General features: G+C 32.1%; 1 protein-coding gene across 1 annotated transcript in view; it reads right to left on the bottom strand.

The window, feature by feature from the left end:
- Sv (paired box protein shaven) overlaps positions 1-12,687 on the bottom strand; it is a 155,414-nt gene extending 142,727 nt beyond the window's left edge. Inside the window, exons 1-2 of the mRNA XM_076383307.1 lie at positions 12,486-12,687; positions 1,249-1,278 (exon numbers count right to left, since the gene is read on the bottom strand). Coding sequence (XP_076239422.1) covers positions 1,249-1,278; positions 12,486-12,687 — 232 coding nt within the window. The remainder of the gene's footprint in view (positions 1-1,248; positions 1,279-12,485) is intronic.
- Positions 12,688-14,312: the final 1,625 nt, after the last annotated feature.

The following is a 14,312-nucleotide window of genomic DNA, read 5'->3' as shown; positions in this document are numbered from 1 at the left end:
GAGAAAAGAGTCGAATTCAATATCTTCAACAAAGTATCGCGAACATTCCAGATGTTATCATCTGACGTCAACGCTATCCTGCTTTTAGCCACTCGATTTATTGTTCCACTGCTGAAACGCAACTTTGCATCGATCTCCAGCCATGACAGATCCGCGAAGATATATTTCTCTTCGCTGCGACACGATTTCAGCGACGCGAAAGAAACCATTATCCTGGTACGATTAATAATTCCGTCTCCATCGAATCGGATCGCAGCGATAATTTATTAAGATGCTCTCTAACGTGCACAAAAATAAAGTTTATCAGCGTGACGGACCAATTAAATCTCGTAGGAGCTGTGTCAACAGCGATAAAAGCAGGCTAGAAGCAATTGCTTATGTCTTATAATCGGATGTGGAACCGATAAAGCGATCAAGGTGTTAGTTCATTTTTACCATTCTCCTTAGATTTAATTATAACGGGATCGTTGATAACTGCGTTCATGTTTATGTCAAACTTATCTGTTGTTTACCGCTTTAGTCTAACTCCTTCTAATTCTCTTGTCAAACTGCAGTGTTTCCTGGATTGAAAATCCCTTTCAATTCTTGATTAAAAATTGTGAATAATCGTCACCTTCACTTTGTGTCACTTTACTGATATAAATGCCCTCATAAATGCTATATACTCAAGAATAATAGGGCTAGTAAATATGGCAGATTCGTAATTTCTTATCAAGTGTTTATAATACTAGGACCTATTATCCTCGACTTTTATTTCAATAAAAATTATATTTATACTCTAATAAAACACTGGGAATCCATTAGTGCCATATTTATGTCCAGCGCGCGATATGTAGATCTACTAACTCATCTTTTAATATTCAGTGTGAAAAACATGCATAGATAACTCACAGAAATTAATGGATTGAAAAATTTTGAATTTTCTGATTGTTACTATTTTTGCATAATGAAATCGCAGTGGTCCCACCATATTGTTTGTTACAATCTTGTCACCACATTAACCGAGGTGTTAAAGATTATTATCTTCAAATTCTAGAACTGGAGTTGTTCTGCCTCACTTACTCTTAATTCGTTTTCATAGATCACAGGATTGACCACGAAACCGATGACAGGACACCATGATGTCTCAAAAAAAAGACGATTCCATCTCTAGGTTAAAGACTGTGGTCGTTCTTATTCAACGATTTTCAATCCATAACACTGCAGTTTACCGTTTGACTAGATCAAATTGAAATTTGTTCCACTCACCATCTTGGTTCATCCCGTGACTGCCATCATCTGTTCAAAAAAAAGAAAACGAAATTTTATATTGACATCTGAAATTATGGGCAATGCGAATAAAATTGTATTTGCGTAGATCATGTTGGTCTCCTTTTCATAGATAGAATGTAAAATCGAAACAATCATAAAATATTTGGGTATACAAAGGTAACAATAAGTTAAATGTAAATTTTTGTATATAATGATTTAGTATTTCGTTTTGTATTCGCAGATTTGCAAATTTTGTCTCAGCAAAAATTGGTACATAATAATAACAAAAATGCATTTATTCTTGTGAGCAAGAATATGTTTTTGAATAATAATGTTTGTATTTACTGTTCTAATAAACATAGATTAATAGAAAAGTGATAAAAAGAAACTTAAATTTCAATTTTTACTACGAAAAACCAGTAATGTACTTTTTACAATCATAAATGATAAATAACATTGCTGTTATCCATAGTAACAACATCCTTATATTTAATATTATCTAGTATTCCTAGCTGGTTGATATTCCTAGCTTAGCTCAAAATAAAACGCTAAACGGGTTTACAGAATAAACTGTGTATCTACATATGTATGAATATATGCTTGATTGCATACTGGACGTAACTACTTCATATTGAGCTTGTTCTACATATCACAGAGATAATTATTAATAAAATGTATCAAATGAAGAAATTTTAGTATCTATTGAAACAATTTTTGAATGACCTTAACCGTTCAGGTTCAGGAGATTAGAACTAACTGGAGATTTCTTCTACCTACAATTCACATGATCTTATGAATGGGAGCAAATATGACGTCGAAATAATAAAAAATAAGTTTTAGGCTAAACTAAAACCGCTAAATTTTACATACGCGAAATTTTCAAACCAATGGATTCCTAAACTTAAGTTGGTATTTTTAGATCGTAAATTTTGGATCCCTCGAAACGAAGTTTAACCAAGAATAATAATTATACACAAATAATACGATAGTTATCATATATGCACTATATGTATGTCATATGCATCCAATAAACAATATTATATTTTACGTGTTCGCTGAGTTAATGGCTAACAGTAATAATTCTATTAAAAATAGATAAACAATCTTGTGAAAACAAGCACTAACATATAAAAAAGTTACAAATATAGTAACACAAAACTTTATTGAAAAAATAGATAAAGAATTTATATTTTAGTCAGAATGGACTCGAAAATCGTCATTCACTCGTCAAAGTGGCCTACTATTCGAGGATTAAATAAAGTCTTTGTAACCTCAAAATCGTGCATCATTACTAAACCAATGAATTCAGAGTACCATTACGCTCAGAACACGCATGCTAAAGAAAATGAATAACGATCTAATCACCTGACATCGAACACTCTTCAATTAATCGACCTAGTTGACCCTACTCGACTTATCTAATTTGATTCAAAAACAACATTCCACTGAAATTCAAGTCTCAGTAATAAAAATCCACTTATTCTAGCGATGAAGTTGGAATTTCTTACAAAAGGAGAAGTCTTGTGTTCAAGTCTTATTGTGTAAACTGCGTCGAAATTCAGAACGAGAATTCATGTCTGCAAAAAGAGTGGCTTCTAATGTTGCACGTTGTGCATCATGACAACTTGCAACGAGGAAAGATAGCAGGGTATGGCAGCGAGTTGCAACCTATTTGTACTACTGCCTGGTATCGCAGCATCGCATAGTGCTCCTTTATTTAACCCCATAAATAACCTGTTGCTATCTCCCCCCGAACACTTTCTTGCTAAAGAACAATACAAACAAATATATATCACATGCTACTAGTCACTTGCAGATGCCATAATAGAAAACAAACGAAAAATATGCTTTGACAAGATTTTTTTTGAGACAATTGTTTAGTCATTTATGGTATGAATGAAGGTTATAAATGTAATTAAGGAGAATTCCTAGTGAATGTAAGATTCATAAAGTTAATGGAATTATATGGTTCAAAACATTCTTTATTTGAAACGAAAAAAATTGTGTAAAATCTGAAAGATACTATAAAACTGTAAATTAAGTTAGTAATTTACAATAAAATAATAATAGTATCGATACTTTGAATTTAATATCATATAAATACCTATAATTTCTTTTATAAAAGACATATTTTGTTATAATAACCATTAAAAATGTAAATTAAGCGTATAAATTAAACAGATTTCCTAAATTCACCTTTTTTCTTTAAGTGAAGTATTCGTTTATAATACGTAGGCAGGTACTCTACTTTGAATATTTCATTATATTTATAATTACATGCATTTTGTATATCTTTACATTATTAAATTTTCCATAAATGCACAAAAGTCTATAGTTTATTCATAATCAGAAATCACATACCTGTTCAACATTCAAAGCCGCTGATTTACGAAAGAAATCACTGCCTTTATTTATAAAGAATGGTCCACTTCACTCTTCTACATGATTCAAATTTCGCGCACTTTTGTGTTATAAAAGGAGGCTTCAACGAAATATCGATGATGCATTGATAGGGTTATAGAGAATTTCGAAAAACTATAATCTACACTGAAAGATTTTTGAGATAACACTCTTCTGATAACTTTGTCGTACAAGGAATCATTTTAAATACAATTTTAATTGAAAACTCACAAACTGAACTATTTTAACACAAATATTAAGGGACTGGTAAGAATTCCAAACCGTGACTTCAAGTTCCCCATTCCATATCGTTCCGCAACTGTTCCACTTGTACCCTCAGTTCTATCGTTCCTTTTCCAACGTTTCCATAATACATAGGGTTAATCTACGATGATCATGTAATTGGAAAAGATAATCTACCGATATTTTCTTACTTGAATTTTTATGAGAAAACACAAAAAGCCGAGATATTGAAACTACGAACATTAAAATTGAATTGAATAATGTAGAATTAAAAGTTTGTTCTACGAAAAAGTAAATGAAAATCGAGGGACAGTTTTGACGTCTGAACGATACGCGAGGGAATTCCGAGAACCGCGACTGCGCATACGCAGAGTACTAATCACGTGACTATGGGTTAAATACCTGTAGGGTCTTCAAATAAACTTAATCTCTTTATGAGAGGCATGAGTTGTAAAAGCTACCTTTCTACACAATGTATTATATTCTTTTCTTTCGTTTACTTTATTTAAATAGATGAATGTATTATATTTCATTCGTCTTGAAATTTCTCGAGTTAAATAGGAAAAGTAAAATATATTTAAATTTCGAACATGCGAATATCATAATCCTTTATGGATTTCGAACTTTTGTTATACACTGCGTTCTATAATTATAAAATCGTTCTAAAAGTTCTACTCATTCTATCTTATGATTGAAATACAATTGGTATAACTATTATGAAATAGTTTACTTTTTAATTAAAGGTATGGGCATTTTCATATCCTCATTTTACCTTTATCCAGCTTCACTTAATTTAATATATGATTTAAATATTACAAGTTGATCTCATAATTATAAGATGCAGTGTACCTATCTTGTTTTTCGACATTAATTTTCGCAGAGAATTGTTCCTATCGATATGAATGAATTTAGGATCATACACAAGTCGTGAAAATAAAACACAATTAATTGCATTTCAACTGTAAAAAGTATTAGGCCTCCGATTAATTTCAGTATATTGTCAGACACTTAAATGTTACAAGAATCAAGGAACAGTAGATATGAAACGATTGTCAATGTGATACTAATTTTTCATTCGAACTGACAAAGTGCGAAGGACTCTACTTCTTTGACATAAGTTGTGAAATAAACTTGTTAATTTTGTATGACGGCAAGTTCCAGAGGCAGGTTTTACAACGTTGCATTCATCATCACGTTTCTTTACAGAGGCGGACAGTTTCGATGCATATGAAATTCCTGGCTCGCCACATGATTACATATTTTATCCTTGATACGAATATTTCTAACCCTATCGAAATCTTACTTCAATTCAAAATGGGTTATACTTAATAACTAGGACACAATTGTACAAATTTATTTTTAAATAGTATTTATTTAATCTTAAACATTCTGAACGATATTAAAAATCATTAGTACAAACAAACACTTATTTAAGTGTTTATAAATACTAACATATGACGAGTAACAAATAGACAGTTTTTACAACATTAATATTATGAATTTGTTGGCTTCAGTTAATCAAAAAAGCAATCATCGAGAACTCCAATTTTTTCCAATTTCTTCGAATGTGATATATTTTGAGCAAACTGTAATTCTTTAATCCGATCTGACGAACATTTTCATTAAACTTTATTTAATAACCAGTACCTTCCTTATATGTATTTGTAGAAGAAGGAATGTGAATTAGTTGTATTAAATAGATTACAAAGTCGTGGCAAAACTGAACCCCGGTCTCAGTGAGACGAATTGATAGCATCATGTGGTTAGCAAAGCATATAATTCTCCGTAGCATTAGGTGAGACGTTGCAACAGCCACTGCATATAGTGAAGTATTAATTACAAATTATTGCAACTGGATAAACACGCGCTACTAGAGGTAATCGAAGAGTGATCTACCATTGCTTGCTCTATCGATGCAATTAAATTCGCTATCAAGACATTGTCGCTCGATGATTGATACAAGAAAATCGAAAAGCACAATAAAAATGAAAGTAGGTACATAAGAACTCAATTTATGTTTCATCCAGTTACGTTTCTGCAAACTTTTATTTCTTCCCTTTCATATAATTGCACATGTTCTCCGTCGTTAAAACATACTGACAGGTGGATAATGTTGTAATTAGCGAAAGGTACAATATTAGAACGTGCTCTATTTTTTAAGTAACGTAATATTTAATTTTCAGTTTTCACATAAGTCACAAGATAATTTAAATAAACTTATTTTGTATACATTTCCTACTTACGTCAAAAAGTATGAAAATCCTATCTAGATAATTCTTAAAATATATTTAAAAAAATTGAACCGATTTTGATATTTATATCGTTAGCTACTAGAATCATTGCAAAGCATCAATATTAGTAAAATTTTTGATAATTTCGCTACAAATCTTTCAAATTTCGTCACTTAAACAAGTTAAGGAATTGAAGGAATGTAGGAATAAAATGATCGTTAGTTAACGATGAATTATTGGCTTTGTCTGTCACTATCAAAATGATCTTCCGCGGCTGTCGTCGTTGACCGTGAGACTAATGATATCGATCTCTGACGATCGAGATGTAGGTACTCACACAACGGGCCAAGGTGGTCCCCCGTGATCAATTTAATTCGAATAGCCAGTCTCAGCGTGAATCGACAAATATTTAGAATTGCATTAACAAAGCTTGAGGTTTGATTAACGTTAATATCAGCAAATGCAATTAGTTCTGATCTTGATACAATTACTTGATACATCTGTTATTGGATGAGGATGCAATGTAAGGAAATGATTCTTACTATAATAAGTAATAAGCATTGTAAAGTCTTTCATTGCAATGTAATATTAAAGTAACCATGTAGGTACTTATCCTATAAATCCACTTTGATATGCTATTCAAGTAGGTTTTATTAATAGTTTCTGTCGTTTGCTTATACAAGAAGCTTTAATAGTCTATCAATGATGACAGATAAAGTTTGACACACCACAGCTTTCCTCCTAACTGCTTGCAAAAATTTCTGCTTTCTGACTGTTCAAAAGTGAAATGAGTATAAAAAAAGAAAGACAGAAGGTGATAGCATTGAAAGTTTGATATGAAAAGTTCGGAAATAGAACGAAACAGAATAGTGGTTTAAGCTAGTTCTTCGCTAAACGCAAAAGGTAAAGACTTCGTTCAAATTTTCAGCAAAACTAATTTGGACTACAAGCTATCTTTGTGCAAATTATGGAATCGATACACCGTACAATTATCACGAAATTATTAATCAAAGTTTTCAGATTTTAATATCGTACAATATGGAAGAATCGAAAAAAACTGCTTCTCAGACACGTTTTGTCTAAAATGACTGAAATATATTTAAGTATGTTAGTAAAAGTAGAATAAAATGATATTGAAGTATTCTGATGTAAATTCATTAATTTCAATAAAATGTTCGTATAATTTTTTCGTAATTGTTAATGAAAAAACAGATTTGTGTAAAAATTTGTCTGTCAATTGCAAGGAAACTAGTCAATTATAGCCAAGCATTAGTCAATTGAATATCCTATTTTCATGTTGCACCCATTACATTAAAGTTGAACTTTTTTCAATAAATCTCTATACTATTAAAAATTAGTACTATAATTTACATAGTATTATACCAATATAATATTCATCGTTTAGTAATGAACTTCCATTTGACCATTATAGTTGGCTAAGACCTACCTTAATTGTATAAACAATCAAATAAGTAACTTATAAGGATTATTATACACTAGTGAGTTAATAAAAATTGAGAAGAAATTTTATATTCAAAAAATAACAGATAAGAAAACATATTTTATGTTAGAAAAGTTGTTGAAAAAATCAACGACTAAAAATCACTAGAATATAAGACTATAATATGACTGTGAAATAGAACACTTCCATATTTTATAAAACTAAGTTATGGTTTTATCGAGACGATTTGAAACAGACTCTGAAATCATTCAAATCATCGCGTAAGGATTCGCTTGTAAAAAGGTGTATCAGCATGTCAATGCAGTCAGAAATGCAAGCTACCACGAGCATGTGGGGTCCACCAACTGATCGTGGCTCTTTCTGTCAAATACCTGATATCATTAGAATTAACGACCCCCCTCGGATCTCTTCTTTCTCTTCCTTTCTCCCTTTCTCCTTTTCCCTCGTTTACGTTAGCTCGTGCGGTGTTAGTGGCTGCTGCCACGGCGGCAACCTTTCATCTTCCTTAACCAGCATCATTCTCTTTCAACGTCAAGAACGACTACACACGTGTAGGTGCGCGACTCCACCACAATGAGCGTTCTTAGTGCGATTACTGTTTCCGGAGAACTATCCCTTCAACTAATATCCTTTGTATGTACACTTGTACACTTTACGTAGAGGTATTACTTGAAATAATATTGAAATATAATATTGTTTTGCAAAGTTTATTCTTGATTCTTGAGGGTTAATATGACTGAAATAGGTACTGATTTTTATTTTTAAAAATAGCAATTTTTTAGTGGATTCTGTAGAGTGATTCTAGAAATCAAAGTAGAATGAAAATTAAAAACAATAAAGTTTAGTTTGAGATCTTAGTTTCTAGAACTAGAGACATAGAATGTTTCTAGAAATCTTAATAAAACGAAAATCAAAAATAAGAAAATTGAATTTGAGGCTTCATTTTCAAGGTATTGATTATTAAAGGTATAGCTAAGGTGTGCCTAAAATGTCTGACTTGAAGACTTCTTCTACTTCTGGCATACATTAGCCAGGTCAGACGCAATGACGTTAGTAGAATAAGACAGTAGAATATGTCTACTCAGACACATACATTTCTCGTACACTGTAGACGTTCTTTCAATAATTAATATCTCGACATATAGAATTATCCTTTAAACTTTCTGACATCTGTATATTGTTGAATACCTTCTAAAAAAATTTGAATGTTTTAAATTTTATCTGACTGTGCTTCTTTTACGATTACTTTAATATCTGTACTATATTATGCCTGATTATGATGACCCTTCATCGCATACTTATACATAATATATTTGAAGGAATGACAGTTTTAAAATACTGATATTTTGATAAAATATCAATTCTAGGTACATTAACTATTAGCAGCTATTAACTTATTATATGTTATCCATTTTGTTATTGTTAATCAAGCAGAGTTTTATTTACATTTAATATAGGTACTGCTTTAGTTTCATAATAAAAAGTAGCTGAGTTCAAAATATTGTTGACATCATTATTAAGTCACATCAAAGCAATAATAGTTAAATAATAATATAAACAGTAAATCTTGAAATTAATAGAATGTTTGAGTGTCGTAACATCTAATGTAAATATTTACTTACATAAATAAAAATGTAAATAAATGTAATAGTGCCTATTCGAAAATTTAATAACGAAGTTGTAATTAATATTAAAGCAAAATATTAAAAATCGTAGTGTTTTTCCCCGAAACTCGAACAAAAACTAACAATTCTAAAATTTATATCCAAGACCAATAACTAACTTTTTAGTATTAAACAATATTTACTATTATATCCTATAACTTCAACGAAGCTCAAGTTATATCTATAGCAACTAAGTATTAAAAAACTTTTTTACAAATTTCATGATCAATCATGCAAATTTTAATTTTGACTGAAATTTTCAGTCTCGAATAGATAATACTACCGGGTAAATATATGGCGTACACATGTATGTACAAGTTCTCCAAAGATCATTGTCGAGAATCTCGAAGCAATTTCAGTTAACTCGATTGTTCCGTACGTAACAAGAAGGCCTTTCACGCGGCTCTTGTTCTGCCGGTCTTTGATGAAGGGTCGGCGTGTATCGCCTGACTTGATGTCCCATAAGGATAAGATTCAATTAAGTTGATATTGATGCACCGATAACATGATCTTAATGGTATCATGGTAATACGGTACCAAACCATGGCATTATAACGCGATAAAGAAATTTTAAGTCTAGATATATTTTCTTGAAAACAACTTAAGTTGTAAGCAGTGGATATATCATACTTGACAAATGCTTCAAAAGTCTATTATATTATATAATTAAATCAACGTTGCAATTTATGTTAAAGATGAATAATATTTTCATAGTACTAGTATGGATGCCAGAATCTACCTCAAAATTTTTCGAACGACTTTAGAAGCTACTTTTTTAGCGTTGATATTAATTAATTTGACGAAAATTCAATATTATTAATGATTCGTTATGTCTAAAATAAATTTCCACATTCCGTAAAACTGGACTATTGAATACACTTCAATACACCATTATTTATTTATGAAAATACATATCGCTCATTTGTTGCAATAATAACATAACTAAAAGATTAACTGTTTTTAAATTATTAGAATTAAAAATCGATTTTTGCATGAAATGAAGTTATATCCTTACTTCTCGAAAAATTATGATTTTTAAGTTATATCATTATTGGAGAAAGTAATCGATATTATACACTAGCATTGTTAACAATAAAGAACGAAGCAATTGGTATGACTGAAATTTCAAATTTCTATTGTACAAATGAAATTAACGAAAGTATAAATTTAGTCAGGCAAATTTTCTTATGGGACCGCGCCGTACCATGAAACAGACAATTGCACCGTAAATCATTTCTAGCATCTGCGTAATTGACAAATCACGTCTGAAAGTGGATCCATTCGTCTTGGAGAAGACGGATAATGCCGATCGTAAAATTTCCTCTGTCAAGCACTTCAAACCTCCGCAACGCGGGAAAGGAAGACTGGCAATTTTCTGCAGGACAGTCTGGAGTCTAGACTTCGGAGATTCTATCAAACTATTTCTGAATTCCAAGTTGACTCAGCGAACGTGATGGCATCGTCATCGCGTATGATCGTAATAGAAGCATCGGCCGCCATGGACAAAGATTTATCGTGGCTTTCTACGAAGCACGTGCTCCGGCCTTTTTGCCTGTACAACATTCCTATTGGCTTGAAATCGCACGAAAAATATGACCATGTTATTATCTGTCGCTTCCTTCGAACGTCAGGAAAAAATACGTCGTCGTGCTTCTGATACTGCTTATGCCTGAGCATAGTAATTATCGATAGTTATTGACAATCTAATCGTAATATTTCATTCTTAATATGTTTAACTTACATGAACTATAGTCTTCCGAAAGAAGTAAAATTTATATAACATGTGTCTTCATTATTTATGTCTAGCTTAAAAGGAAAGCTATTAAAGATTTACACATACCTCTACAGAATTGAAGATATAAATACTAAGAATTTTAATTGAAAGAGTAATTTAAAAATTTCAGGTCTTTCAAATCTGAATATATTTTAGAAGAACCCAACAGAAATATTGAGTACTTTCCTCTTTCGATCAGGTCTTCCTTCGTTAAGTTGAGAATACCTTGAAACCATAATAGAAATTTTAGTTTATTTTTTAATCATTTATTTGTGTTTAATAAAAGCATAAAAATGTGTCTTTCTACAGAAATTCTTCCATGCCTAATCTTAAATAGGGACAAAGAAGTGGTAGTGGGAATTTGAGGAATGCCCACAAGTGTGTTGATACTTGATGGCCAGCGAAGAACCAGTATACAAGTTGTCGGCATTACCAGTGGACCGTTTTTACGGTGTGGATATTGACTCGACAACGCGAACAAGAAGATCAATTACTCTGATAAAACACCGATCACGCGTCCCTTGCGACAGGTATCAAAACTCGTTTGTTTTGACGTTCAAGGAATGAAGATGCTATAGTCACACTAACTTCCAGTAATATTTTCATTTAACGTGATGAATCTCTGGGGTTTTCTATTGGAATTCGATATAAACTCAATGGCGTCTAGTGGCAGAAAAGAAAAAGTTATTAACACTGCGGTGAGAACACTTTTCCTTCAACAACGTTTCTATGCGAAGGATTTGCTTTCTGCAAGAGTAAATTTTTTTGATTTTAATTAATATTTTCGCATTACTCGAGACAATTACGTGTACTTTGTGGCCAATGCAATATTATTTGTCGCCATATGTAGTGTATATGGGTTAAATACCTCCCCTGCAATGTCGAATTCCAATGGAGAACTAAATTTAATAGATTGATAACAACCAATTTACTTCTATCAAGTAAAGTACTTAATAAAGTAATACTTGAATAAGTTAAAAGTCTACTATAGTAAGTAATTATAAGTTATAAAGCAATTATATCTACATTACCAGTCAAACGTTTGGAATGACTCGTTAATTCTTATTAAAGTTATTTATATTTGTCATATAGCAAAGTAGTTTTAACTTGAAGTTAATACTTTAAAACTTTGTTTTAATACAAAATAAGAAAGTGAATAAATTAATATAATTCTCCATTGTTATTTAAATTGTATGTATATGTATGTAACAAGGTGATCTTTGTTACTCTTAATTCAGAAGATTAACTTTAATTCTAACTTTTGATTGGTACTGCAACATAGTTAAGTCTAGCGTCGCAAAAAAATGTCTTCATATTACAAACTGTGACATAGATCTTTTAATCTGTTGCATGATTTTTAAGTCATCAAAATATTGCATACTAACGTTATTTCTCGACTTTCTCGTGCGACATTACTTTAGTATAAAACAATGAAAATGGATTCATAAGGAGAAACATACGTTTCTTCTTGGAGTCCTCGTGTATACCTCCGGGTGTTGCAGCTCCATGATTATGGTGGTGGAGGGCTAAGGGGTCCTGAGGATGCGGATGAATGGCGGTCAAGGTACTTCCGGCTGGGTCACCTGGGTTGACTCCGACACTGACCCCCAAGTGAAGAGCACCATGCTGCGTCGTGTGTGCCGGAAGCTCCATGCTGATCATAGCACGTCACCTTCTGTTCAACCCTCTTCTTCCGCCACCCTCCTCCGTCTCGGACAACACCTCGTCGATCTGGACGAGGCGTCTGTTCAACCCCTCGTCTCCTTCTGAAATACAGAAATTAAACAATATGTAGTTCATTAGAAAATACCTACAGAAATTATACAATAATCTAGGTGCAAAAAGGAAACTTAACTCTTTGCACTCGACTGGTACCTCTAAGGGGGCATATGAAGGCAAATCGTAAATTTCCAAGTGGAAAGGGTTAACTATGTGATCATCCAAAGTAGGAAATTATGGGGATGTTTTTAGATGTAAGTTATATCCTTTTAAAAGAAACTTCCCAAGATTCTGCAAGCTTTACAGCTAGCTTCATCAGGTCGACACATTGATGGACGCATAATCTAGTTGCAATACTTGCAACACGTTATGAAATTTCTATCAAAAGAACTTGGTTAACACATGCAAACCCTTAAGTGAGACCTGTACAACACAGGGTTGTGGAAGCTTCATATTTCTGAATAGGAGACTATGATTCCGAAACTTTTGACATCTACATATTTAATGTAGAAACGTACTACTATATTTGCGAAGTGTACTATCTTCGATGATAATCAGAAATTCCTTTTAGAAGCTTCAATATTCTTTGTAATGCCATTTTTAATGCAAGCATTTTTATCTTAGTTCTCTAGTATAATTTTCAAATTTTTGCAATAATTATACTTCAAGAACCTTTTTCAGAGAATCTACCCATTACCAAAGGAGGTGTGCAAACAATTTTTCTAAACGAACTTCTTCGAAGTCATTCTTTATTAGTGTATGCTTCTGTTTCCAGGTGAACCTCTGTCATGAATTTCTTGCCATATAGGTAATATACATGTTTTTCATTAATAACTGGTTAACGAAGGCTCGGAGGAAATTTTGGCTAAGGAAAAAGTTGCTTAGAATTACCCCAGGAATCACCCCTTTTCAGGACTTACACTTATTCTGGGACACCCTGTACACATATAGTACCTACAGCTAGCTACGTATTAAAATCTGAGGATTTCATGTGGTCAATAATAATAAAACTGTCCGACTAGGTGTTTGGCTATCTGAATTATGTTCAGACAAACAGTATATAGAATAGAAATTGTAGTTTAGTTCTTTCTAAGACAAATGCAGGTTTTTCTACGTGTCGGTGCTTGACAGACATTGAGATTTTTTAATTTCATCGAATCCTGGAAAGTACAAGGAATGTCGATTGTTATTACAACGTGCAAACAGAAATTGATCAGGGCAAAATAATGCTCATTTTGAAGTGTCAATATATAAAGGTGAACATAACAGGAAACTAAATTTTTTAAAAGTTGTCAAGAAACAACAAAATGTCTAAGTGATTGGATCACTTCCCTTGAAATGGCACGTTATTAATGTTTATACTTTATCCAGAAATATAGCGTAGTAAATTGAGCTATCGAAAGGAAGTGCCACCCAATACAAACAGATAATAACTACTGATCGTGGTCCTGTAAGCTGAAGCCCTCTTCTGCCAATATTCTCACTTCGCTTGCCCTAGTGTCGTAAACATGTTCATTTTAGTGTTTGATTAGGTTTACGACTACACTATATTTCTAGACCAACTACAC

Source organism: Calliopsis andreniformis, chromosome 8, assembly GCF_051401765.1.
Source record: "Calliopsis andreniformis isolate RMS-2024a chromosome 8, iyCalAndr_principal, whole genome shotgun sequence".
Lineage (NCBI taxonomy): Eukaryota > Metazoa > Arthropoda > Insecta > Hymenoptera > Andrenidae > Calliopsis > Calliopsis andreniformis.
Note: the sequence above shows the minus strand (reverse complement) of the source record. Positions and strands in the feature narration are given on the sequence as shown.